This window comes from Macaca fascicularis, chromosome 6, assembly GCF_037993035.2.
Source record: "Macaca fascicularis isolate 582-1 chromosome 6, T2T-MFA8v1.1".
NCBI lineage: Eukaryota > Metazoa > Chordata > Mammalia > Primates > Cercopithecidae > Macaca > Macaca fascicularis.
Genome location: NC_088380.1, coordinates 146,163,203 through 146,191,181, shown reverse-complemented (window position 1 = coordinate 146,191,181; position 27,979 = coordinate 146,163,203). Strand labels below are relative to the sequence as shown.

At 55.4% G+C, this 27,979-nt stretch overlaps 1 protein-coding gene and 1 long non-coding RNA gene across 14 annotated transcripts in view; both read right to left on the bottom strand.

Annotated features, from left to right (window-relative positions):
* Positions 1 to 12,064: 12,064 nt before the first annotated feature.
* Positions 12,065 to 21,062, bottom strand: LOC141407070 (uncharacterized). The gene is made up of 2 exons (XR_012414162.1): positions 20,979 to 21,062; positions 12,065 to 14,730 (listed from the first exon to the last, which is right to left on the bottom strand). It is a non-coding gene; the product is annotated as an uncharacterized lncRNA (long non-coding RNA).
* A 1,480-nt stretch (positions 21,063 to 22,542) lies between these two features.
* CXXC5 (CXXC finger protein 5) overlaps positions 22,543 to 27,979 on the bottom strand; it is a 36,636-nt gene continuing 31,199 nt past the window's right edge. For 7 of the 13 annotated variants that reach the window (XM_065546849.1, XM_065546847.1, XM_073994399.1 and 4 more), the window contains 3 exons: positions 26,965 to 27,080; positions 25,309 to 26,398; positions 22,543 to 23,572 (listed from right to left, as the gene is read on the bottom strand). In XM_065546849.1, coding sequence (XP_065402921.1) covers positions 23,528 to 23,572; positions 25,309 to 26,238 — 975 coding nt within the window. In that variant the 5' untranslated portion in view covers positions 26,239 to 26,398; positions 26,965 to 27,080 and the 3' untranslated portion in view covers positions 22,543 to 23,527. The remainder of the gene's footprint in view (positions 23,573 to 25,308; positions 26,399 to 26,964; positions 27,081 to 27,979) is intronic. The other 6 variants (XM_045394946.2, XM_065546846.1, XM_065546854.1 and 3 more) reach the window with 1 other exon arrangement.

Here is a 27,979-nt window from a genome sequence, read left to right as displayed (position 1 = left end):
CATCATTGTTCCCATGAGTGTCTTGGGGTCTAATTGGCCATGAGGTGTCTGCAGTTGAAGACTGGGGTTAGCAGTAGCATCTTGCAGCCCACACATCCCCTGTCGCTATGTCAGGTGGAGATTTCAGGCTTGGAGGCACCCAGTGGGTACCTGGGTAAGAACCAGAGACTCAGGAACTCAGAATGCTGGGTTCACCTGGGGTCCATAGATAGGATACTTACTGAGTGGCTTTGGGCCAGCCATGTGATGGGTGCTGAGGGTGCTGACAGCCTGGCAGGGATCCTCAGATCTGAAGACAACCACTGCACAAACACTAACCTGAGAGCCCTTCCTGGAGGAGGCAGCACAGGGGCTGGGCTTCAATGGATGGGTTAGAGGGCCAGCACGGTGGCTCACACTTGCAATCCCAGCGCTTTAGGAGACTGAGGTGGGACAATCACCAGAGGCCAGGAGTTCAAGACCAGCTTGGGCAACACAGTGAGACCCAAGGCCTCAGACCTTGTTTCTGCAAATAATTTTTTAAAAACACATAGAGGTCAGGCGCAGCGGCTCACACCTGTAATCCCAGCACTTTGGGAAGTCGAGACAGGAGGATCACTGGAGCCCAGGAGTTCAAGACCAGCCTGGGCAACAAGGCAAAACCCCATCTCTACAAAAAATACAAAAATTGGCCAGGTGCACTGGCTCATGCCTGTAATCCCAGAACTTTGGGAGGCCGAGGTGGGAGGAACATGAGGTCAGGAGATAAAAGACCATCCTGGCTAACACGGTGAAACCCCGTCTCTACTAAAAATGTAAAAAATTACTGGGCATGGTGGCGGGCGCCTATAGTCCCAGCCACTTGGGAGGCTGAGGCAGGAGAATGGCGTGAACCCGGGAGGCGGAGCTTGCAGTGAGCTGAGATCGCACCACTGCACTCCAGCCTGAACGACAGAGCAAGACTGTCTCAAAAAAAAAAAAAATTAGGTGGGTGTGGTGGCATGTACCTGTAGTCCCAGCTACTTGGGAGGCCCAGGTGAGAGGATGGATTGAGCACGAGAGATCGAGGTTGCAGTAAACCCTGATTATGCCACTGTACTCCAGCCTGGGTGACAGAGTGAGACCCTGTCTCACAAATAAATAAATAAATACACACAAAGTGACAACACATGACTGAAGGCACAGTGGGCAGGGACTTCTCCAGGGTGTCAGGGACCACGGCAGTAGAGGAGAAGAGAAAAGGCAGCAAGGCTGGGTTGTGCCAGGGCCAGGAGGCAGGAGTTTGACAGGCAGGAGGGGGCATGAAAGGTAGATGCAGACTGGAGAGGGAGGTGGAGATTCCCCCTACCTGCCCCTACACTTGCATCCTTACCTGTGCTCTGGCAGGCAAAATACCAGGCCTGCATGGAGGTCCCCAGTGCACCATCCGCTCCATCTACCACCTACACACAGCACACTGGGTCTTGTCCCCAGGCCCCGGAGCAGTTCCTTTGCTGCCCTCAGCTGAGTTCCCAGAGGAAGCTTCTACCCCGGAGTGGAGTCTCCTGGGCCCTGGGTCTTCTCCTTGTGCACGTCCCCCTCACCAGCCTGGGCTCAGCTTAGCGGCCGTGCTGGCAGACCCTCACAATCATTCCCACAGCCCTTATACCTCTATGGTCACACAGTCTCAGGCTTCATTCCAGTTACGATAACTTAAAGTCACATAATCTCCTCAAACCTCAGTTTCCTCACCTCAAAGTGGACATAATACCACGTTTCTTTTTTTTTTTTTTTTTTTTTTTTTTTTGAGACGGAGTCTTGCTCTGTCACCCAGGCTGGAGTGCAGTGGCGAGATCTCAGCTCACCTCAAGCTCCGCCTCCCGGGTTCACGCCATTCTCCTGCCTCAGCCTCCCGAGTAGCTGGGACTACAGACGCCCGCCACCTCGCCCGGCTAGTTTTTTTGTATTTTTTTTTTTAGTAGAGACGGGGTTTCACCGTGTTAGCCAGGATGGTCTCGATCTCTTGACCTCGTGATCCACCCGTCTCGGCCTCCCAAAGTGCTGGGATTACAGGCTTGAGCCACCGTGCCCGGCAATACCACGTTTCTTTTTTCCTTTCTTTTTTTTTTTTTTAAGACGGAGTCTTGCTCTGTTGCCAGGCTGGAATACAGTGGTGTTATCTCGGCTCACTGCAACCTCTGATTCCCTGGTTCAAGCGATTCTCCTGCCTCAGCCTCCTGAGTAGCTGGGATTACAGGCACATGCCACCAAGCCCAGCTAATTTTGGTATTTTTAGTAGAGATGGAGTTTCACCATGTTGGCCAGGATGGTCTCGATCTCCTGACCTCGTGATCCCCGCCCGCCTTGGCCTCCCAAAGTGCTGAGATTACAGGTGTGAGCCACCGTGCCTGGCCTTTTTTTTTTTTTTTTTTTTGAGACGGAGTCTCGCTCTGTCGCCCAGGCTGGAGTGCAGTGGCCGGATCTCAGCTCACTGCAAGCTCCACCTCCCGGGTTCACGCCATTCTCCTGCCTCAGCCTCCCGAGTAGCTGGGAATACAGGCGCTGCCACCGCGCCCGGCTAATTTTTTGTATTTTTTAGTAGAGACGGGGTTTCACCGTGTTAGCCAGGATGGTCTCGATCTCCTGACCTCGTGATCCGCCCGTCTTGGCCTCCCAAAGTGCTGGGATTACAGGCTTGAGCCACCGCGCCCGGCATTTTTTTTTTTTTTTTTTTTGCTTTGTTGCCCAGTCTGGAGTGTGCGGTGGCGCGATCTCGGTTCACTGCAACCTCCGTTTTCCAGTGTCCAGCAATTCTCCCACCTCAGCCTCCCAAGTAGCTGGGATTACAGGCGCCTGCCACCATACCCAGCTAGTTTTTGTATTTTTAGTAGAAACAGGGTTTCATCATGTTGGCCAGGCTGGTCTGCAACTCCTGACCTTGTGATCTACCTGCCTCGGCCTCTCAAAGTGCTGGGATTACAAGCGTGAGCCACTGTGCCTGGCCTGTGCCTGGCATTCTTTCAGGCACTGGGGCTTCAGCAGTAAATTGCACAGCCCCCTGTTCTTAAGGGTTTCCATTCTAGAGGGGGAAAATGAATGTAAAAATGAAGTCGTTTCACATTATGGCAAATGCTGTGAAATTATAAATAGGATAAGGTAACAGGGGGACATAACAGAGTAACTGGAGGTGGAAGAGTGATTTTGTTTTCTTTTGTTTTTTTGAGATAGAGTCTTGCTCTGTTGTCCGGGCTGGAGTATAATGGCGGGATCCCGGCTCACTACAACCTCTGCCTCCCAGGTTCAAGCGATTCTCCTGCCTCTGCCTCCTGCGTAGCTGGGATTACAGGCACCCGCCACAAAAGGACTGGCTAATTTTTGTATTTTACTAGAGACAGGGTTTTCCCATGTTGGCTAGGCTGGTCTCGAACTCCTGACCTCAAGTGATCCACCTGCCTTGGCCTCTGAAAGTGCTGGGATTACATGTGTGAGCCACCGCACCCAGCCAAGAGTGATTTTGGATAAAGTGGTCAGGGACCTTGTCTCTGAGGTGTCATTTGAGCTGAGACCTGAAGAATGCAGAGCCAGCCATGCTAAGAGGTAGGGAAAGGGTGTTCCACAGAGCAGAAACAGCAAGTGCAAAAGTCCTGAGGCAGGAAGAGCTTGCTCTGTGGTGAGGCTGGAGTGGCTGGAGCAGGAGGAGCAGGGAGGAAAGAGGCATGGATACTGGGGGTCCCCAAGGACCTTGGGAGAAGTCTGGCTTGAATTCCAAGGGCTATAGAAAACCATCAGAGGGGTCAGGCGCAGTGGCTTACGCCTGTAGTCCCAGCACTTTGGGAAGCTGAGGCGGGTGGATCACCTGAGGTCAGGAGTTCGAGAGGAGCCTGACCAACTTGGAGAAACCCTGTCTCTACTAAAAATACAAAATTAGCTGGGCGTGGTGGCACATGCCTGTAATCCCAGCTACTCGGGAGGCTGAGGCAGGAGAATCACTTGAACCCAGGAGGTAGAGGTTGCGAGAAGCTGGGATCGCGCCATTGCACTCCAGCCTGGGAAACAAGAGCAAAACTCCGTCTCCATAAAAAAAAAAAAAAAAAAGAAAAAAATCAGAGGTTTTTCAACAGGTGTGCTTGATTTACACAGTAATTGCTCATTAAAGGCCTGCTGTTATCATTGTGAATGACAATATGAAGCCCAGAGAGGAACAGCAATGCCGAAGGTCACAAAGTTCCCATCCCACAGTCCCTTCCTCCTTTCCCCCTCCCCTAAGAAGCCATGTGGATCAGCCCCAAGCTGGTGGGTAGGAGGTGAGGGTGGCTTCCCCTCACATTCCCTCTCCTTCCCTCCGGCCATTTCCCGTGCTCCTGGTGCCCGCGCCCCAATTAGCCGGCAAGGCTGACGGCCTCAGCTTCGAATGACAGACACCTCCTGTCACCCCCTGACGGGCAAGGAGATTAACTCAGAGCAGCGCCAGCTCGAAGGGACGACAGGAAGGGGCGGAAGGGGGAGGGGACGACCAGACCTCCCCCCAGCAAGGTCCCCTAGCGCCTTGGAAGGAAGTGTGTGAGGGTGGAGGGGATTCTTTCCCCAAGAGCCCAGTGCTGGCAGGCTGGGGAGGACCACCTCAGCCTCCTGATTGGCTGCTTCCGGTTGGGGCCACTGCCCCAACTTCCATCCTTAACTCCTCTGAGGGCAGAGAGTATGTTTGTGAGTGCTTCACAGTGGCACCCTCGGCACTGGGTGGGTGGACCTACAGGAAACTCAGAAAAGAAGAGACTGGTCCAAAGGTCACACCGATGGGCTAGAATTTGAGCTGAGACTACCTGACGCCAAAGCCAAGCTTCTAACCACTGTACTTTATCACCCCTCTCTGTAGGAGGGGACTCAGCTCATGCCACTCAAGAATTTACAGTCGGCCGGGCGCGGTGGCTCAAGCCTGTAATCCCAGCACTTTGGGAGGCCGAGACGGGCGGATCATGAGGTCAGGAGATCGAGACCATCCTGGCTAACACGGTGAAACCCCGTCTCTACTAAGAAATACAAAAAACTAGCCGGGCGAGGTGGCAGGCGCCTGTAGTCCCAGCTACTCGGGAGGCTGAGGCAGGAGAACGGCGTAAACTCGGGCGGCGGAGCTTGCAGTGAGCTGAGATCCGGCCACTGCACTCCAGCTTGGGCGACAGAGCGAGACTCCGTCTCAAAAAAAAAAAAAAAAAAAAAAGAATTTACAGTCTACTTTGGGGCTGTGCGATACAAGCCCCCCAAAAGGGAAATTAACACAGCAGTTGTAGGCATAGACACTGAGCGCCAAGCTGGGGGTCAGAATTCCAGGTAACTCTCCAGGAGGGTGGGGCCAAAAGGGGAGGGTACCGCATGGAAGCCAGCCCCCTGGAGGAGAGTGGCTGGGCCTCAAAACACAGGCAAGGCTGGTCAGGAGAGGGCAAGAGGAAGGCTCTCCGATTCCAGGCAGAGGAGAAGTGCATGGACAAAGCCTTGAAGGCAGAAATGGGCAAGGCATGCACTACCTGGTCAGACCTTCAGGCTGCAAGTGACAAAAAGCCAACACACACTGGCTTAAGTAAAATTGGAACGTCCTGGCTAATTCTAAGGCTCAAGTAGAAGAGTGTTTGGCTTCAAGTTCAGTATCCCTTTGCTCGCTTCATTCATGGGTAGCTCTCCTCAAAAGGCGGGTGGCCTCAGATCCCCACAATACCAGATCAGAGAACCCCTACTTCTTCCCAGTAATTTTTTTTTTTTTTTGAGACGAGTGGAGTCTCGCTCTGTCACCCAGGCTGGAGTGCAGTGGTGTGATCTCGGCTCACTGCAACCTCCACCCCTCCAGGTCTAAGCAATTCTCTGCCTCAGCCTCTGGAGTAGCTGGGATTACAGGCACGTGCCACCACGCCTGGCTAAGTTTTTGTATTTTTTGGAGAGACAGGGTTTCACCATCTTGGCCAGGCTGGCCTTGAACTCCTGACCTCGTGATCCACCTGCCTCAGCCTCCCAAGGTGCTGAGATTACAGGTGTGAGCCACCGAGCCCCGCCTCTTCCCAGTAATTCTAACCAAAGTCTTGGGATTCAGCCTGATTGGTCAGGCCCAAGTCACATGTCTATCTCTGAACCAATCACTGTGGCCAGGGAGGATGAGTTAGCTGCTTGGCCTGGTCCCTCAGCACCATGGGTAGGTGGAGTTCTTCTAGAGCCTTAAGGCTGGTGGTAGAGGTGAAAGGTAGTCCTTCCAGAGGAGAGTGGGCACTGGGGGCCTGTCAACACTAGGATGCCCTAGTCCCAGGGCTGGATTCTGGGCCCTGGATGACCCCTCTATGGGCAGCCTAAGGACCCCCACTTTCTCCCCAATGCTAAGAGTTCCACCTGTGTAGATGACAACCAGCAGTCCAGCTCTGGCTAGGTGACAGGGGCCTCCAGGAAGCTTCCTGATCTAGGACAGGAGAGGTCTTGGGAGTTTTTCCTGCCAGGCCTGCTCTGGTGCCTTGGAAGTCTCCATGGGCCCATCTCATCTCTCCACCCATCCTTCATTTCTTAGCTCAGCTGTGAACTTCCTCCTAGAGTTTCATTATCAAGAGTCTTTACTTGCCTTTTACAAAGTTACCCGCTCTGGCTAGAGCCCAGGAAGGGCAGTCTTGGAATAGGAAAGACTACGGCCAGGTGCCAGGAATGACTGCCACAGGGAGAGCCTTGCACCCTATAGCCAGGAATGGGTATGGCTCTCAGTCTTATGAAGCAGTCAGCAGCCAGGCCAGCCTCCAGGTTAGGGTGAGCACTGCAGCAGCCCATCCTGGAACCAATGACCCTGGAAATAATGAGTTGGGTTCACTTGCCAGAAGCAGGAGACACCAGACTTCTGGCAGCCATGCTCATGTGTTTGGAGTATGAACTTGGAAGTCATACTGATAGAGACTTGAATTCTAGGTCAGCTGAGTGATATTGGACTTGCCCCTCTAGCCTTGGTCTTCTCATCAGGAAAATGAGGATAATGCAAGGAAGGCCAGACCTCAAGGAATGGCAAAGTTCCAAAGAGATATTGCACACCAGGTGTTGGCACCACTCTTGGCACAAGAGATTCTTCCATGAAAGGGCAACTGTTACTACTAGTATTCTTCTAGCTTTGACTGGCCCTTAGCCTGGAGCTCAAGGCAGCCCTTTCTGGACCTCAGTTTCTCCATTTGGACTTCCAGCCCTCTCACTCCCAGAGTGGGTGACTTGCACGATCTCAATGAGGGGAGGACGCCTCCCACATTGGTCAGTCCGTGGGGGCATGGGGGGGGGGTGGGAAGGCCGTCTTGCCCAACCAACATTTTCACCAGGCTGGGCGGGCAGCGCCAGGCAGGCGGGAGCTGGTCAGGTTTTTAATTGAACACGATGCAAATGAAATGTAAATACCATGCAAATAAGCTCTTGCCAGGAGGCGCAGAGCTGGGAGCAGAGGGAGCAGGGAGGGGACTGCTGAACAGGGCTCCTCCCCGGCCCCCACTTTTCTGTCTCCTGTGACTGCCCACGCCCACCCCCTGGTGCTGCCCACCCAGCTAAGCCATTCCATTTGGGGAACAGCAGGCGCTTCACCTCCCGAGTCTCCTCCCAGACGCCTGTGGCTCCTGGTAATGGTGGGGTGCTTGAGGAGGAGGCAGGGACCCCATAGAAGGGGCCAGGCTGACACAAACACAGTCACACAGAAAGACCCACACGTAGATATAGAAGGAATAAACAGATATAGACGCAGAAACGCACATTCCCTGTCAAGCCCCCTGCAACACTGAGACCCACTCAGAGACAGCCAGTCACACATAAATATACACAATTGTACATTCAGTCATAAATACACACAGCGGCACAAATAGACCCAGCCGCAGAGGCACATGTGTGTACACACACACACTCACACACACACATACACTCACTGCCTGCCCTGCCATGAGGACTTCAGACTGAGGTCCTTGTGCTGGCCGGAGGTCAGAGAGAGTGGGACTTTGGGGAGTGGGGGAACAGGCACCCTGTGTGGTCAGAGCCTGGTGGCCTGAGCAAAGCCAGGTAGGCAGTAGGGTGGGGGGAATCTTCATGGTGGCCTGGGCCCTTTGCCCACCCACATCCCAAGACCCATAACCACACCCCAGGGCTCACGGCCACTAGAGACCCCAGGTGTTGGTCCATCCCCTAAGTCTTCAGGGTGCGCTGGGCCTATCCTGGGATTTAGAGTCTCCTGTGGTCCCACAGCACCCGCTCCTGAGGCAGCCAGCCATTTAAGTGAGGCTGGTCCAGGGTGACAGAGCCTGGTCAGCAAGGTCAGAACTCATGCCCCACTCTGCCAAGGGTAGGGGATGACACACAGCGGAGTAGGGAAAAGGCTAAGCATCTGGACCCACATCTGGGGGTGGTCCCAGCCCCCTCTCAGAGGTGACTCATGTCCTACATTTAACTCTCATTAGCGCCTCTGAGCCCAGCTGGGAGGGACAGCGGCCAACCTCTCCCAGCACAGGGAGCTCTGGGTGGGCCGCCCTCTCAGCAGCCTCAGTTTCCCCCCTCTCCGGGGCCTGGCCTGGGGACAGAGGCTGCGTGGGAGAGCGGCGCTCCTAGTTCCCTTCGCCTTACCAAGGGCTGGCCTCCACCTCACGGAGGGAGGGACTGGGTGTGGCCTCTTCCAGGAACCACCCCACTAGGCCCTCGCCGGATGCAGCGGCAGCGGCACAGTCCCCCCCTCCCCGTCCCCCGCCAGCCAGGCCCAGAGGTCGGGAAGGAGGAGAGGGCCAGAAGGCGTAGGATCGGAGGCGGCTGGAGTTGCTGCTGCTCTGCCGCTTGTCCCTATCCGGCCGCGGCCCTCCGACAGCCGCTGCGCGAGGGAAAGCCTGACCCAGGGCGGGGGTGGGTGAATGGGGGCCAGGGAAGCAGAGACGTGGCCAAGGACCCATGGCGGTTCCCGGCCTCCTTCCTTCCCCGCTTCACAAGAGCAGCCCTGCTCTCACTGTGACTGCAGCTGCCCTGTGAGTCGCTCATCGCGTGCCGACACCGTGGGCGCAGGCCCCAGGGAGGGCATGCCAGAGACCCCCACCCCGCCCCAGGAGGGGCCGGTTCCGCCAGCCTCCACCACACTCCCTCCCCCTTCCCTGCTCTGTGGGAAGGAGGCAGCTGGGGCGGGGGTGGCCGCGGGAGCGTCTTGCCCGTGTGATCGTGCCGAGCGGGGAATTCGGGGCCATGTGGGAAAGACATTAGTGCCGGCCGCCCTGCCAGCCAGGAATGCGCCCCCCGCTCTGCAGCCGCCGCCTGCCTGGCCCAGAAACGGTGACTCACCCGCTCCGTGTTCCCACCCCCTCATCATGCACCCTCCCCTGCCCACCACAGGCCTGGCCCCAGGCTTTCCAGCCTCCCTGTTCTGCTCCTGCGGGTCCTGCTACCTGCCTTGCCCATCCTCCATTCTCTGTTTCTTAGAACACTGAACCAGCTCGCACCTCGGCGCAGTCCAACAGTCACAGCCCCCTCCCCCATGGAGGCCCGTCTATCCTTGACAAGTGGTTAGAACACTCCTTTGGGACTTAGTTCCCCGGGGCTGTCTTCTTCTCTCCAGAATGATCGCCCCCGTCCCGCTACAGGACCAGGCCAGGAGCACAGGGCAGGTGCAGAAAAAAGGAGTCAATGAAACCTCTTCAGCGTGAGAAGCAGAGCACCGTGTGGGAATGCTGTTCCTAGGGCTCTTCCTCTAGGAAACTGAAATACAGCAAGGCCACCTACCTCAACGGCTGTGTGACCCTGGACCCTTATTCCCCTGGCCTGAGTCTTGATTTCTGCAGAATGGGACGACAGTATCTACTCCATGTGCTAATGGGGAGAGGTATCTCTAAAGCCCTCAGCTCAGGGCCGGCTGCTGGAAGGGACTCAGTCATGATGATGGTGTTGATGATATCCCTGGTAATCAAGGCTATTTAATGAACACCTACTATGTACCAGGCCCTAGGTTGGGTACTTTCTTGTTTTTTGTTGAGACTGAGTCTCACTCTGTTACCCAGGCTAGAGTGCAATGATGCGATCTCAGCTCACTGCAACCTCTGCCTCCCAGGTTCAAGCGATTCTCCTGTCTCAGCCTCCTGAGTAGCTGGGATTACAGGCACGTGCTACCATGCCTGGCTAATTTTTGTAGAGATGGGTTTCACCATGTTGGCCAGGCTGGTCTTGAACTCCTGACCTCAGATGATCTACTAGGCTGGGTACTTTCTACATATCATCTCATCTAGTCTCTGCCTCAGTCCTATGAGGTAGGTTCTGTTACTATCCTTCCTGTACAGATAAGGAAATACTGAGGTTTGGCAAGGGGAAGGCACTGACCCAGGCACCCACAAGAGACAACAGGGCTGTGACCCCAGCACACCCAGAGCTCTCCAGAGCCCATACCAGAGTATCCTCTAGGTCTGTCTGCCTCTTTCAAAGATCACACTGGGCTCCAATAGCCAGCCCCTTGCTGCCCCCACCCTCACTGGAACCCTGCAACCAGCCTCCACCCAGGGCCACCTCTCATAACTTTTAATAAGAGGTAATAGCACCAAGCAGCGGGCATCAGCTTCGTTTTTAATTATCTAATTTACATTTAATTTTCCTCAACAACGTGATGCAGTTTATTAATGTTTTACCTAAGAGCATCCATTCATGGACTGAAAACACATTCACAAAACTAATGGGCATTGCTTCTGTTTTGGAGGCTCCTAGTTCAGAGTGGAGGATCCCAGCTGGGGTTTTAGGCCCTGAGACCCAGCGACCAACACAACTCCCTGCACTGCACTAATTAATAAACAAATGCCCAGTCGTGGTGGCTCATGCTTATAATCCCAACACTTATGGAGGCAGAAGCAGAAGAATCACTTGAGCCCAGGAATTCAAGACCAACTTGAGCATCATAGCAAGACTCCATATCTACAGAAATTTAAAAATTGGCTGGGCATGGTGGCATGTGCCTGTAGTCCCAGCTACTCAGGAAGCTGAGGTGGGAAGATTGCTTGAGCCTGAGAGGTCTAGGCTGCAGTGAGCATGCTAGCCTGAGCAAGACCCTGCCTCTGAAAAAAAAAAAAAAAAACCAACCAACCACATGTCCCAGAATTCTTTTGGAGCATGTCCCTTCCCTGCTAGCCTCCAGAAATAATTATTACTCTGCCAGACACTTTATGGGACTATCTCATTTAATCCTTTTCCCAACCTTTACAAACAGGTAAGGTATAAACACCTGTTTTAGAGATGGAAACACTGAGAACCAGGAGAATGAAGTGTCTTGCCCAGGGTCACACATGACAGCTGAAGGGAAGAGCTGGCATTGCAAAACTAGGGTGTGGGACACAAAGTCCACTGTCTGCACTCCAGTATTGGTTGGCCCCCTCAGAAAATCCAGACTCTGGTCCTGCAGATACTGGCTTCAAACTGTGAGGCCTTGGGTCTGTGGGAGAAGTATGCCTTGCTGTTCTCAAGATGTCAGTGTTACTGGGTGACAGGGCTAGTGGGGAGAAGTATAGGAACTCAGTGACTCAGATCAAACAGCAGTGGATCTCTCAGGCATCCCAGAGGCCAGGGTCTAGCTTTCCAGGCTTCTCAGTGCCCAGTGGCTGTGATTTCTATAATGGATTTTCCCTGGTTCCTCCTGGAGGGTCCCAGGAATGACAAGGGGCTCCCATCTTTCTCCCATTGGCCCCTAGATGAAACTAGGCCTCCTCTAAATCAGAAATAATAAGCAGAGAAGATGATTCTAAATTTCCAGGAAAGAAGAGAGAATATGACACCCAAAATGAAATCCTGAGCCCAGAACTGGTGGAAAGAAGACTTAGGCCCAGGGCAAATGGACAGTGCATTTAATCATCTTGACCTTAGCTCCAACAGAGCAGTGTAAACACTCAACCCGGCCCCAGCCAGGCTGAGCAGGCAGGTAGCATGGACACTCACCCCAGTCTTGGTCAAGCCCAGATAGATGAACAATATGGGTCTCACACAGAGCCAGGCCTTGGCCAAATGGACAGTGTGGATACTCCTCTGTATCTCAACCACACCCATCCTGGATGGGCAGTGTGGACCTTCACCCTGGCCTTGGCCAAGCACTTAGCAGACAGGTATTGTCAACACTCACCTCAAGTTTCTTTTTTTTTTTTTTTTTTTTTGAGATGGAGTCTGGCTCTGTCGCCCAGGCTGGAGTGCAGTGGCCGGATCTCAGCTCACTGCAAGCTCCGCCTCCCAGGTTTACGCCATTCTCCCGCCTCAGCCTCCCGAGTAGCTGGGACTACAGGCACCTGCCACCTCGCCCGGCTAGTTTTTTTGTATGTTTTAGTAGAGACGGGGTTTCACCGTGTTCGCCAGGATGGTCTCGATCTCCTGACCTCGTGATCCGCCCGTCTCGGCCTCCCAAGGTGCTGGGATTACAGGCTTGAGCCACCGCGCCCGGCCTCACCTCAAGTTTCACCCAGACCCTGGGCAGAGGGCAGTATGGCCTCCCCACCCCATTCTCAGTCACGCTCACAGAACCGGGAACTTCTCTGAGATTTGATGCCACTAACCTGCTGCCCCACTGTGGGGCACAGATCTATTTTTCAACAAATGCCTGGAGGTCTCAGTAGCTCAGTTGGCCACCGCAAGGCAGGAGAGGGCCACCTGGAACTCAAAGGCCTGGAGTAGCATCCCTTGAGCCACCGTCTCTGGCCTCAGTGTACTCATCTAGAAAAAGCAGATTCTGACTCAATACATCCTTCAAGGAGTTGTCAGGACTGCTCCAGTAACTAAATGAGATGGGGCAGCTAAGGCCCTGACCCTCTACTCCATTCCTGAGCCTCCCGTCTTCCATGTAGCTCCCTTAGTACACAAAAGGGGAAACCAGGCCCAGAGAATCCAAAGGACTACCCCACAATCACATGGCAAATTGGGGTCAGAGGTGGAAGTCGACCCCACATCTGGGTCTCACATAGGGCCAGGACTTTGGGAACCTCCATGGACCACAGCACAGTATGGTTAAGCAGCACCTTGATGTGTGGTCCAGGCTGGGCTTGGGGTGTGTGTGTGTGTGTGAGTTGTGTGTGTCTATTACTGGGAGTGGGGCGGCAGTGGACAGTGTGCTGGGGGAGCTGCTGCTGCTGCCTCCCTGGTATTTTTAGCCTTGCGAATGAGCTGAGCTCAGGGCTCTGAGCTCCCATCGACAGTGAGGGAAATGGGAAGGTCCCCACCACCCCTCCCTCCCACCAGCAGCCTGGAGCCGGGTTGGGTGGGGGTGGGCCTGAAAAGGAGCAGGCACCCCAATGACTGGGGGCAGTCAGGCCCTGACCCCCTGCACCCCTGCCCACACCCATCCAGGCCGTCCTTCCAATGCCCCATTCCCTTGGGGGTGTGTCAGCACCCAGCTAAGCTGGCAGGGACAGGTGCCCCCATCTGCCCCCTGCTAACCTCAGCTTCCCTTGCTAGGAGCTCTGGGCCAGCTCTCGCCTGCATCAGGTCAGCGCTGCAAGGTTCCCATGACAACGGATGACAGCAGCAGAGGCTGCTGGCCGCAGGGTCAGGGGTGAGAGGAGTATGGGTGGAAGAGCAGGAGAAGGGAAGGGGCCCAGCATGGGGGTGGGGGAGGGGATAGAGTGAAGGACCCCCAAATTGCAGCTCCCTCCTGAGTCTTGAACCCCCAGAAAAGGTCTAGAACCATGCCTGATTGATACTGGAAGGTCCATTGCACTAATTGGGAAAGCTAGGTTCAGGAAGGGCTGGCTATACCTTTGGTCATGTGATCATGAATCCAGTTATGGGTAGGGCTTGGATGGAAATCCTATCCCCATGCCTCCCAGCCTGGGACTCTGCTGCTTCTAGGCTAGGCATGAGGTCAGATGTCCCCTTATCCCCACCTCCAGGAAAGGTGTGGGTCCTGAAGCTCTCTGACTGGCCTGGCCATTCTGTGACTTGGATTCCCCATCCTGTAATGAGTATTCAAGGTCCTCACACTAACAGATTACTTGTGATCAAGCCTAGCCCCTCACTTTATTTTTTGAGACAGAGTCTTGCTCTGTCACCCAGGCTGGAGTGCAGTGGCATGATCTCGGCTCACTGCAACCTCCACCTCTTGGGTTCAGGAGATTCTCTTGCTTCAGCCTCCTGAGTAGCTGGGATTACAGGCGTGCACTAGCACACCTAGCTAAGTTTTGTATTTTCAGTAGATATGGGGTTTCACCATGTTGGCCAGGCTGGTCAAGAACTCCTGACATCAGGTGATCTGCCCACCTTGGCCTCCCAAAGTGCTGGGATACACGCGTGAGCCACGGCGCCTGGCCCAGCCCTGCACTTTTTAACATGGGATATGTTTTCGTTCCTCTGGAAGGAGATATGTGAGAGATCAGCCTCTGGCTTACTTCCTACCTCAGTCTCAGGGCCCCAGAGTGGGGTTGGGGAGTTGCCCCACATACCCAGATTGACTAAAGGCTTCACTCCAGATACATGTTAGCCCCTCCAAAGCCTAAAGGCCAAAGGTTCCAGAACCATCATTGGCTCCCACTGTCCCCAAGACAATATATACCCATTTGTCTTGGATCTCGAGATAGGCCCATCGTCCCCTGGGCTCTCTCCAGTGTGGTCTCCTCACTGCCCCAGAAGTACCAGTCTCCAAGCCTCCTAGGTAGACAGCATGGTCCTTTGAGCCTCAGCTTCACTCACCTCCTCCAAGAAGCCTTCTTGGCTCTTCTCATGCATTCAAATCTCTTGCTTACCAAGGGGTACAAGGCTAGAGAGTTCACAGGGACCTCACACAGGATTTCTCATTCCACCTTCATAGGATATCTGAAAAGCAATGTTACTTGCTGATGAGTAAACTGAGGCCCAGAAAGGAGACTTTATAGGTCACATAGCCTGTGAACGTCCACTTGGTGCCTGGATCCAGACCCCCTTTTCTCTTGGAACTTCTTGGGGCCCCCTCTTAGCATTTGCCAGCCTGTGGCCCTGCAGCTGGGCTCCCCAAGCTCAGACCTAACAGTTCTTTCCCCAGCCCCTCATATACAACAGGCTGACCCATGTCCTCCTCCAATTCATCCATTGATTCAACATTATTGAGCATTTGGCATTTGCCAGGCAGACAAGCCCCTCCCTCCCGGAGTGCTCCTTCTAGTTCAGAAGATCAGCAAGTGAACAGGTGAGTTCATCCAGTGTGATGCCAGCAGGGTTGTGATGGGAGCACTTAGGGCAGTGGGTGCATAGAAGAGGATACTCCAGCTGTGACTTACAGAGTAAAGGCCAACTCTGACCTTAGGAGTCTTCTATGCAAAACAGCTCAACCTCTCTTAGGTCCCACCTGCCTGGGAACCTTATTCCATGTCTAAGCTCAATTCCACTTGCTGCAACCCCTCAAAGACTTTCTAAGTGAGTGACTAGCTGACAAAGGCCAGTACCCAGGTACTGACCCCAGTGCTTTATCACCCAGTAGCCTCACTCTGTACCTGCCCAGGATCTTCTCTCTCCACCACCTCCACAAGCCCCCCAGGACAGTTCAAGAGGGCTGGCTGGATAGCAGGCCCAGAGCCATCTGATCCCTCACACATCTCTTTGAGTCCCCCAAATAAATACGGCAGGTCCAGGGACCTCTTTCAGTGCCCCCCACCTCTAGCTCTATGTTAGGGGACTGGCAGGCTGGGAGAGCCATGGGAGCAGGGCCAGTAGGGCCAGCAAGAGGTAGGGCTGCTGAGCCAGGCCAGAAACTGGGGGAGGGAACGAGACCACAGGATTGCTGCTCAGTCCTCAGGGTCCCTGAGGGCCACCAAAATGGGAAGAGAAGGAAACTCAGCTCCCAAAATCCTCCCACGAGTTGGACTGAGGGCCATGAGGGCTGCGGGAGGCGGAGCAGGCTCCTGACACGGGACCCAGCACCCCTCCTCGGGGTGGGGGCCCGGAGCTCTGGGCGCCCTCGTGATGAGGCCCGCTGCAGGGCGATTAATCTTGCGAGGTCTGTGCGTCAGACCCCCCACCCCCAAGCCTCCCATGGCCAACCCGCCTGCGCTGCCCTGGGAGTTAATCTCCGCTCTGGGGGACTTCTCAGCCGCTGTCACTGCTGCATTAATTCTAGGCAGAGGGAGGCAGGAAGGAGGGGACGCAGCTGGGGGCTGGTGGGCAGCTTCCTTGGGAGGGTTTTGTGATTAAGTGGCTGGTGAGGAAGGGTCTCAAAGGATGGGGCCTGGGTCTCCTTCAAGGCCCAGCCCTGGATGAGGGGTGGGGGCATCCCTATTTTTCCCCCAGACCATCAGAGCTCTTGTACCCCTGGCCTCTAGCCCTCATCGTTCACCAGCTGAGCCCCAAATGCAGTTTGCAGTTTTGACAGCAGATGTCTCTGCTATTATGATTTATCAAAATGCTTAAGGTAAATAATGCACACATATTTATAGGAAAGGAGGAGGTGGTAGAAGGGGAGGGATTGATCAGGGTAAGGGGGCTTTGGGGCCTGAGAACTCAGAGCACTCCTGCCTCTGTCCTCAGCCCTCCCTACTTAGACCCAGGGTTGACCCCAGCCTGGCCCTGGGGAGATGGCTGGGTGACACCAAGCCAGCCCAGTCAGCAGCCCAGACCTGGCCCCCAAGAGGGCAGGGAGCGAGGCAGCCAGTGGCAGGACCTGTCTCGCAGGACCCTGCCAGGCCTGGGAGGCGGCCACCTGGGGGAAGCTGCTGAGCCAGCCTCACACCTCAGCCATGTTTCCATGGCTTCATTGCGTCCTTGCTCCTGAGGGTTCCGTCGCCTTATCAACGGCAGCGGCCACTGCTCACCCTCACTCCCAGCAGTTGCCTATGGACCCACTGCTGCAGAGCCAAACCTCAGCCACCCGGGGTGCCCCTCCCGGGCAGGCCTCAAAGCTGGAAGAGGGACTAGGGACTGGGAGCCTGGTGGGAAGACACCAGGGAAAGCGGCAGGCAGGAGCCTTTGTGGATTCAGGCTGTACCCACTTCAGGCCCCCGAAATACGCACACCCTGTCATTGCAGGGGAGGAAGCGGTGATCCTAGGTTACCCCCTAATCCCCTATCCTTGCTCCAGACTGTGACCTTTCTGGGCTTGAGAACATTTGGTTAAATAACTTAAATAAATTTATTAATAAATTAGGTATTCCAATTTGAATAGCAAAGGTATAAAAAAAAAAAAAAAGAAGTGCAGACAAGTTTAAGTAAGTAATACTCGACCCTAATCCCACATCTGGGCACAATCACAGGCAGCGTGTGGGATGACGGAGGAGGTCCTTCCAGCCAAAGCCTGCAGCATGGCCAGGTGCTTAAGGGCTAGCTTCCGAAAGCAGACAGACCTGGCTATGTGACCATGTATGTCTCGCTACCTCTCTGAGCCTTAACTTTCTCATCTGTCAAATGGAGAGAACTGCCTAAAGCCCCCCTCATAGGTTGCTGTGAGCCTGTCAGTGCAATGGAATGGCCCAGTCCCTGGCACACAGGCCACAGGCTCTATACCTTGAGGCAGGAGGATCTTGTTTAAGGCCTCTAGCCAAAGGGTACGGAGGCTCCAGGGGCTGGAGAAAGGCGGCTCTTTGTAGTAAGCTTCCCTCACCTGTGGACAGACCCCCAATTAGGCTGGAAATGCGTGACAGAAAAATAATGTCCAGAAAGAGGAGAGAATGTGTTACTCAGCCCACAGATGTTTCCTACCCCTTCCATGCGTCGGGTGCCAGCGCTGCCCTTGCTGAGCTGCAGACCACAGCCCTGAGACCAGGCGATGTCACCAGGAATGACCAGTGTTGTGATGGGCTGGGGGTGGGGGGCAGGGGGCAAGGGACACTTGACCCCGTTTGCAAGGGACAAGAAAGCTCCGAAGGCGGGAGGAAGGCATCATACAGGTGGGAGATGGCAACAGGAAACGAAGCAGCATCTGACGAAGCATTGGGAGGCTGCAGTAGGCAGCCACCTGAACCCCTCAGCTGTGCCCTGAGAGTCCAGTCGCTTTGCACCCAAGCCTGGAGCCCTGGAGGACCCGGCTCACCTCCTCTGGGACTGCCCTATCTTCACACCCTGCTGCTTGGAATCTGAGGCAGCCCTTGTTCTCTGGCAGGAGGGGAATTTAATGCCGCTGAGAGCTGGCACGTCGACAGGCAGAAAGAGATGAAAGTGTCTGCACTGGCAGCCTGGCCGGCAGCCTTGGGGGACCCTCTTGCACCTCCACCACCCTCCCCAGCCATTCTCTACTCCTGTGTGGCAGGAACAGCCCTCAAGGGAGATGTGGGCCTTTGGGGACAGGACTCCCTGCAGGGCTCTGTGACCCTAGGGGACAGCTGGGCCTCTCTGTGCCATGCCTGCAGGGTGTTAGGGCCAAGGTATGGGTTATTACCATGCTGGTGGCTGCCTATCCCTCCCCTAACCCTGGCTGGCTGTCTTCAGCAGTCCCTGGTTAGCCCAGGGCTGTGGGTGGGCAGTGGGGGGCTGGGGCCAGGCTGTGCAGTGACCTCCATCCATCCATCTCTGGCACCTGGGAGCGGGTGGGAGCCTGTGCTGCAATCAGGTCAGACCCAAGTGGCCTTGACTACAGCCGAGCCATGTAGCCATCACTGCCTCCTTTTTTGTGGCAGCACAGAGCTGGGCTGAGCCTGGGGCCCCGAGCCAGAATCTATCCCTGTTGGAGATGGTGTGGGTCTTGGCACTAACTGTGAGGTGACCTTGTTGCTCTGCAAAGCACCCTGTCAAGCTCACCACCCCACAACCCCTGGCTATGTTGTCCTTCTTTCTTGGAACACAGAGAGGTAAGGGCACTTGGCCAAGGTCATTCAGCAAGGACACACACATACACACACAAACACAAACATGGCTTTGACACATGGTGACCAAAAAATAAGTAGGGACCCATGTGTCCAGACTCCCAGGCCCCCTCTCCATTCTTTTGGAAGCACCTGGTCTTTCTCCCAAGGTAGCCAGGAACCTGGGTTCTAATCAGGTCCCTGCTACCATCTTGTTCTTGTTCTTGGGGAAGTCATATACCCTCTCTAGGCTTCAGTTTCTTACCAGTAAAATGGGTAATAGTCCTGTCCTGATGACCTCCGGGGGCTAAAGAAGTAAACTTACTGGACAAACTGAAACCACCCCTGGGCCTCCAACCAGCCTTGGGCCAAGGGGAAGTACCCATACAGACATCCCAGCTCCTGGCCCACAATCACCCAGCATAGCCGCAGGACCTATCCTGCTTCCTTCTTCCTGCACAGCACAACCACAGCAAGCTCAGAGCAGAGGGTCAAAGGCCCCGTCTGGAGTCCTGAGTCAAGTCCAGGGCATGGGACAGGGGCCTCAGTCTGGGTGGGGGATAAAGGCAGCTAGAGACTAGGTCAGGCTGACTGGCTGCTGTCGGGGGAGGGGGCGCCTGGCAGGCGCTGGGCAGGCTGGGGTAGGGGGAGGCCTTTGGCGGCCTCAGAGAACAAAGAGGCTGGGGTTGCCAGGATATTCTGTGGAGCTGAAGCCGGTGGTGATGGGGCTGGGAGAGGGGCCGCAGCAGCCGTGGGAACTGCGCCTGCTGCCCCCACGCCAGCTCCCCCATCCAGAGTGGGCCTTAGGACCATGCGAGGGCGCAGGCTGCGGGTGAGAGGGGCTGTCAGATCCCCCACTCTCTCCCCAGAGATGCACGGCTTTCAGGGTGGCGACCCAGGAAATGCTGGAGGCAGACACACAAGGCAATAGCGTCAGCATCACTGAGAGGATCACAGGTGCACACTGACACAAAGCCATGACCACACACCCAGGGTGATGTAGGCAGTATCACAGGGTCACACCATAGTCACACAGACATCACACACACACAATCCCTGGTCAGTCCCAGCCCACATCCATGATGGCCACACAGACACAAAGTCACACACTTATTGAATCACCCAGTTTTGCCACAGGGTCACACAATGCCATGTGTGTTGTAAACCCAAAGTTATACACTCACATAGAATCACCCAATGTCACACACTCATATAGAATCACCCAAAGTCACACATTCAGTTGTACAAGCCGGTATCACACCAGGTCTGTTACAGAACTGTACAATGTCACAAGATCACACATGCAATGTCACAGAACATTCCAAAGTGTGGCCACTGACATACACCAACCCATAGCCACAGGTCTCACATCTGAGTCTCCAATACACTGTCACAAACCCATCTGCATATCACACCCAATGTCACACATAGCCACATTACTGCACAAAGCCTCACGCAATTGTGAGGCCCTTAAAGCATCTCTCTCTCTCACACACACACACACACACACACACACACACACACTCTCCATGCAGGGCTACCTGGAGGCTGGACTTGTCTCCAGCCCAGTGTGTGCACGCAGCCTCTCAAACCCCCACCGTTCTGTGTCCAGAGCTGGCTCTGAATGCCAGATCACCCAGAGGAAAGGCTCCTGGGTCACCAGGAAGTCAGTTTCCCAACTGTAGCAGAGGAGAGGTGAGGGCACCTGAGGCGAGAGGAATTGGGTACACAACCCTGCCAGGGAGCCTGCCTCTAAGGATGTCTCCGTCAGCCAGGGAACAGCAGGGGTGAGCCTACAACAGACAGAGGACAAGATATAGAGATGGAGAGACAGGAGGGGCAGAGACACAGAGAGGCTTAGAGATCAGGAAAGATGGAGACCCAAAGACACAGGAGCGTCAGGGACTGAAAGAGACCTTCAGGACATGCAGAGAGTGAGCCAGAGACAGACAGAAAGCTGGTGCAGGCTGGGGTCGGCCTGCACCCAGATAGGGGAAGGGCCAGAGGCTTGGCCACTCTATGGAGGTGGGGGTGGCCAGGGCTTCAGGGAGGACACACAGCCGGGCAGAAGGTGAGGGACATCTTGGTGAGATTTAGGTGAATAATAGTTTAAAAATAGCAACACCAGCTGCCATTGACAGAGCTTACTACAAGCCAGGTCCTTCCCAAGTGTGATCGCATTTCATCCTCAGGCAACTTTATGGGGGAAACAATTATTGTCCCGTTTCCCAGATGAGGTAACTGAGTCCTCAGCATGTTTTCAGCCAGCCTCACAGCTGTCCCCACCCCTGGCCTCCAAACACAGAGGGGCTGGCTTACCATTTCCACAAAGCAGCGTGAAACTGGAACAGGTGAGGAGCTCTGAGCTTCGGCTGTGTGCTGGGGAGTGGGCTCAGGAGACGCGTTGGGCTGTGGGTTGGCACACTGAAAGGTACAGGCCGGCTGAGTCACAGCACCCCCTCGGGGCTGGCACCAGAGCCATCCACCCCACACCTGTAGGTGTGCCAACGAGGGCCGGCTGAGGCCATCTGCAGCCTGTGTGCTGCCAGCAGCGGGCGGGGGCAGGAAGGGGCCTCCTGCCCGGTGCCCCCTGCTGGCCAGGCTCCCCCCACTCCCCACGGGAGGACTCTCCCCACCCTCCTCGAGGTTCTGGAGGTGCCGCCGTTTGCCTTGTGCTGGGGGTGAGGGTGCCCCCCAGCTGCAACACCTCCCCCTACTCCCTGCTGGACACCCCCCTTCGGCAGAGCCGCCTGGAGAGATCACAGGCGGCCACATGAAAGGGAATTTTTCCCAGGCAGAGCTGAAGTTGAAAGCTGCCTCCCACCGCCCCTGCCTGCCCCCGCTGTGCCAGGCCAGGCTGCTGAGGCCCTGGTGCTCGAAGGGAGCTTGTGACACCTAGGAAGGGGTTGGGGGTCAGCGCCACCCCCACCCAACATCGCTGCTTTCTCCTCTCAGGACAATGGCAGAGATAGCCCATCTCCCCCACCTCACTGCTCACTCAGCCTCAGAAATCGCTCCAGCTCTCACCCACCTGAAGCCAGGGCCCAACACTGTCAGGAAGTCCTTCCTCAAGTCTAGCCTCCATCTCAGCCAGGCTCAAAGCAGCTGGATGACAAGAACGCTCCCCCAGAGGATGGCTAAGCCTCCTCCTTCAGGTTGGCCTCTGTGATGTACAGGGAGGGGCATGCCACTGCCACCCCTTCCTGTTCAGGCTGCCCTGGCCCAGACCATGTGGCTGTGTGGTGACTTCCCCAGACATTTGACCTCTGAGGTCCCCGACAACCTTGTACCACAAACTCTCTGAGAGTGGGGACAGTCAAAGCCAAGGACACCCCTATAACTCAGTCTAGCAGCCCTCAGGCCTAAAGAGAAATGGGCGTGTATGCACAGCCAGGTCCCCACGAAGCTGAGCTGAAACTATTCCCTGGAGAATGACATTGGTGGCTTCGGGAACACCAGATCCCTGCCAGGTAAGAAGAAAGAAAGAAGACGCTGAACAGGCGGCTCAGCCTTACCCCCACCCACCTTATGCTGCTGGTTGCTTTACTCATCGGGCCCTGATGAACTTCGGTGAACAGAGGTGGCCCCAGGTGAGTGAAGGTCCCTGGAGGTCCAGGTTCTGGGGCATGGGGTGCAACCAGGCAGATGAGGTACTCTGGTACCAGCGACTTCCAGATTAAGAGCCTTTCCCTCCTGTCTGCTGGGCTGGTTGCTCCTGCTCTTGCCCATTCTGGATCCAGAGGCCTCTATTCCCCAAGAAATTCCCATTCTAAATGTCCCTGGGCCATCCTTCTTCCTCCTCCAGGTGGTCCCAGACAACCCCTGCTCAAGAACGGCCCCCAAGTCAGCCCCCCAAAACCGGAGAGCAAGAAGCCAGCGGTGCTTCGTGACACAAACATGCATTCGTTTTATTCACAAAACAGCCTGGTTTCCTAAAACAATACAAACAGCATGTTCATCAGCAGGAAGCTGGCCGTGGGCAGGGGGGCCCAGGCCGCAGGGGGCCCCCTGGGCACCCACCCCCACCGGCAGGGGACCACGCAAAGAAGCCCTTTCTTCTGTTGCCATTAGAGAGGCCAGAAAAAAAGGACTTATTTTCTCTAAGAAAAGTAGCCAGGATTGGAAATATCGAGACGGGGCTCCCCAGATCGCAAAGGATAAACGAACAGAACTTTCATTTTTTTTTTTCAAAATCATCACTGTTGGGGTAGGGGATCCCAGTCTGGGGACTGTGGGTGCAGCTCAGCCGGCCTGGTGCTCCCTCCCCTTCTGTGAGCTCCCTGCTGGCAGCTCTGCACGCGTGGATGGATACAGAGGGGCTTCTACACGGCGCCATCAACATTCTCTTTATGAACGTGAGTGGATTCTCCAGGCAAACTATGCACTATTTCATGGTCGGAAAGAATCAAAGGAAGTTTAAATGAGGGTGGAGTTAAACTGTGCTAAATTACAGTAGTGCTTATTAGTAACTAGATTTCAAAAGGTTACAGAAAATTTACATTCTCTACACAAAAACTGCATCTCCTGCACAGACAACATCGACATCGACACAGGAAGGAAACTGATTGTCCATTCTTTGCCCAGGAAGTCTCGGTACTTTATAGATTCGTCTTTACCTCTTTTTTGTTGTTGTTCTTCCGAAAAAGCAGTTAAAATTTTTTTTCTTTTCTTTTTCTTTTTATACTAGGGACGTGGAGATGTTAAAACGACAACAAAAAATATATATATAAAAACAGGAATGAAATCTGTGAGAGAATATTTTTGGTTCTAAAGACGGGTGCATCCGTTTGTCTTCGCCCGAATCCCTTGCTGGAGACCACACGAGCAGTGACATTGCACGGAGAGGGCAGCTTTGGGTTCCGCCGCCGTCACTGAAACCACCGGAAGGCGGCTCCTGTCGGAAGCATCACCTTCTGGCGGGGGCAGGAGACAAAAACAAGGAGAGAGTTCAGTCAGGGTCCGGGTAGGCCTGGAGCAAAGACGTTCCCCCGTGGATGGCCTCATGGTGGAGGGACAGGCATGGAGGAAGAGCAGCCACCCCTCGGAGCTCCTGCCACCCCAGCCAGGCAAAAGGAGGAGCTCGACCTGCTGGGCTGCTGGAAGGCCCGGAGGACCCTGAGGCCTCCTGAGCCACTGTGCCCAGGAACCCTCCTTCCAGAGAGGAAGACCCTTCCCCTGGCCCAAAGGCAACAGCGCCAGGTGGCTGTGGCATGTTTCCGTAAATGAGCGTGCGAGCACGTGCAGCGGGTGTGCATATGGGTGTGTGCCTCGTGCTATGCTGAGCTGTGCGGTATGGAGCTGTGGGAGGTGGGTATTTGGGCTATTTCTCAAGCAGCCCTGTCTATGTGTGTGTGCATGTGTGTCTACACTGGACTAAAGTGGGTGCCTTTGTGTGTACATAGGAGAGCAGAAATGGAAGGGCTGGGGCTGGGGTTGGGGTTGGGGTTGGGGTTGGGTTGGGGAGGGTAACCAGGAGGCCATGGCTGGGATACACCACTGTTGTTTTCCAACCATTCTGGACATTTGCGTCAAGCCCACTCGTAGAGGGGCGGGGATAGGGGCAGGGACTGCAGGCTGAAAAGATGCTTTTGTACCCAGGCCTGGCACTCCAGCTAGGTTGCTGCATCCAGGGGCACAGGGACGGGCCCTGCCACAGGGATGCAGAGACAGCAGCATGGGAACCCCTTGCCTTCTCCAAGCCAATCCCACAGTGGCTAGGTCCTTGACCACTCTGGGCTCATGGTCACCTTCCCTTACCCCAGCCCCAAAAATCTGTCAAGTAGGTGCCCAGACCAAGGGTTCTTCCAGGCCTCAGAGCAGGGCACCCAGCACTGGAGCAGCTCTATCCTTGGGTGGCCTTGGGGGAAAAATGGCCCTGGAGGGGCAAATGAAGGGCTTAAGGGCACAGAGCCTGTGAAACAGAATCCCTTAAACAGGGCAGGGGAGAGACGCAGAGTTCTAAGTCATGGACTGGATGCTTTAGGCCATGTCTGAACATCAGAAACTTAGGACCTGGCCGGGCGCGGTGGCTCAAGCCTCCCAGCACTTTGGGAGGCCGAGACGGGCGGATCACGAGGTCAGGAGATCGAGACCATCCTGGCTAACACGGTGAAACCCCGTCTCTACTAAAAAAATACAAAAAACTAGCCGGGCGAGGTGGCGGGCGCCTGTAGTCCCAGCTACTCGGGAGGCTGAGGCAGGAGAATGGCGTAAACCTGGAAGGCGGAGCTTGCAGTGAGCTGAGATCCGGCCACTGCACTCCAGCCTGGGCAACACAGCGAGACTCCGTATCAAAAAAAAAAAAAAAAAAAAAAAAAAGAAACTTAGGACCTGTATGGAAATATCAATACCTGACCCAGAACCCCAGGAGAGGAATCAGAATTCTAGGGCCTGGCTGAGAATGCTAGGTCCTTACCTGGAATTTCAAGCTTGCCTTGCAAATTATGGCCTGATGGAATTCTCAGAATGTGGTTCTGACTTTTGGGGCAGTAAACTGGTGTCTTGAAGCCAGACCCCCAGACCCCAAGGACTGGGGGGGCATCCCCCAGACACTTGCCCAGGTAGGAAAGGTGGGGTCAGGGGATGGGGGTGGGTTTGGACTGCCAGACAGACACAAGAGCCCACACACCTCCCTCTAAGGCGCTGTTACCTCCAGAGCAGCGGAAGGCTTCTTTTTGAGTTCCTCACATTTTCTGAATTTGCAAATCTGATGGCCAGTCTTTCGGTTCCTACAACTGCTGCACTGCTCGCAGTTGATGCGCCGCCGGCAGGGCGCGCACATGCCGCAGCGTTTCCGCTTCTTCTTGCCGGAGCTGATGGCAGAAGCCAGCTCTCCCTGCATGGGGTACTCGGCCAGGCCCGCCATGTGCAGCGCGCTCTCGGCCAGGAACACACCTGCCGGGGTCATAATGAAGAGGCCTGGGTTGATGGGGAAAGCGCCCAGGTAGGGGAAGTCGGACTGGCCATTGAGGGCTTCGGCACCTGCCACAGCCTCCATGTCAGGCAGGCCAGCACCCGCCTCGCTCATCAGCGGGAGGTGCTCCTGCACCACGCGCTTCAGCATCTCCGTGGACTGCGCAAACTGCTGCAGCGTCAGCTGTCCCTCGGCTGCCAGCTCCGTGGCCCGCTCTGCCTTGCTCAGCAGGCTGGCCACAGCACCACTTTTGTGCTTTGAGGTAGGGTTGCTTTTGTCCACTGCCATGGCCGCTGCCAGGTCATGCCCATTGGCCAACAGGGAGGCAGCGGCTGCAGCTGCAGTGGCCTTGTCAGCAGACTCCCCGCCCATCATGCTGCCACTGCCACTGCCACTGCCACCACTGCTGCCAAAAGAAGAGTAGTGGGAGAGCGGGCGGGAGCGGCGCAGGCTCTTGTTGAGGGGCTCGCTGATGATACCGCTCTTGTTTCGACGCTCGGGGGGTGGTGCATCATCTGCCACGGAGGCTGGTGCAGCGGCAGCCACTGCTGCACTCTTGTCTGCTGCTCCTGCCTTTGGGCCACTGCTGCCACTGCCACCGCTGGCATTGGTGTTGCTGCTGCTATTGCCGCCGGTGTCCTGGGAGCCACCGCCGAGGCTCGACATGGTGGGGCCGAGGCCCAGACCCTGCTGAAGAGGGAGCCTGCCAACTGCCAAGGGTCCACAGACCAGGACCTGGCCCTGCTGCCCACAACAGAGATGCCTGGTGGGCCTCGCTGCTCAGGGCAGGCACATGGTCAGGTGTCCAGGTGGAAATGTCTTCACTCTGTCACAACAAGAGGATATAGGGTCAGGGCAGCAGTGAACACCTCCCTCTTCAACATCGCCACCACCGCCACTATCAACTGTCCTGTCATCCTGACCACCATGAGCTTGACCAGGCATTTATTAATCATCAGATCCACCCTGGTGAGAAATTTCTTATTTGTACTATCTCAGTTAAGATCCACAAGAACTCTAGAAGCAGTGGCTGGTAATTCTCTACTTTATAGATGATGGAAACAAGATTTAGGAGAACTACCACTCTATGAACGCACAGACACCAAGTGGCAGGGTGGAGGCCCTAGTCCAGGCCTCCGCAGCCCAAATCTGCCCTGCTAGGGTCTAGGAAAACCTGCCGGAAGCAGGCAGTCCTCCTCGTGCTGGGGTGGGAGAGTGTTGGAGATGCTTATTAGCTGGGTGCAGTGGCTCACGCCTGTAATCTCAGCACTTTGGGAGGCAGAGGCAGGCAGATCGCTTGAGCTCAGGAGTTTTGAGGCCACCCTGGACAACATGGTGAAACTCTTATCTCTGCAAAAAATACAAAAGTTAACCAGGTGTGGTGGTACATGCCTGTAGTCCCAGCTACTCAGGAGACTGAGATGGGATGACTGCTTGAGCCCAGGAGGTTGAGGATGCAATGAGTTATAATCATGCCACTGCATTCCAGCTTGGGTGACAGTGAAGCCCTGTCAAAAACAAAAAACAAAAAACTACCTCCACATCCTAATCTTCCTTCTCTGTCCGAGGGGAAGAGTGCTTAATGGTACAGATTATACACTCCGGAAGGTGGCCCCTGAATCCTCATCTGGGGATTCCTAATACACATCAGTTATTTCAAGGCTCTGACATGTCCTGCAGGCAAAGGAACCTGGTTGCCTTTGTGTAACCCAGAGTTTGCTAATGAGTGCAGAACACTTATTTCAGGGATCTTCTCCCCTCCTACAGGGCGAGCAGCACAGGGCCAGAGGACAAACCGTCCCCTGCCACAGTGAGAGGACATGCTTGTGCATACCCTGGCACACACTTCCTCCTCAACCCCCGAACCACAATCATTATCGTCTCAGACCCCATTCTTGTCTCTACTCAGGCCTCACTGTGGTGCTCTGGCCTCGCTCCCAGATTGGGGGGGCGGAGGCCTCACAAGGCCTGCAGAGTAGGGCCTGGGTGGAGGCCTCAGTGAGAACCCAGAGAGCCGGGGTGGGCTGTTGCCTCAGTGAGAACCCAGGGGCCTCTGGCTGGGGCAGGCTGGCACTGAGGAGTAGGCATGACCCTCAAGGGAGTGGAGCCCAGCAGGAACCTGTCCTCTGGCCTCCTCCACGTTTCCGAGGCAGCCCTTCATGGGACAGGGCCTGCTCTACTCAGGTCTCAAGGCTAAGGCGTCTGAGCTGCCTCCTCAGCTAAAGGAACTGGGCCAGATGGAGCAGGGCGGCGGTTTCCTCATCAGTCCTGGCTCTCCAGCCTCCCTTCCGTCTGCCTGCTGTGGCCTAGCATCCCCCAGGAGAGGGGTGGGAGGACAGGGCCCAGCCCCAGAGCAGCTGGCGGCTCAGGGGGGAGGCGCACATCTGGCGGGCCCCATTGCGCCCTG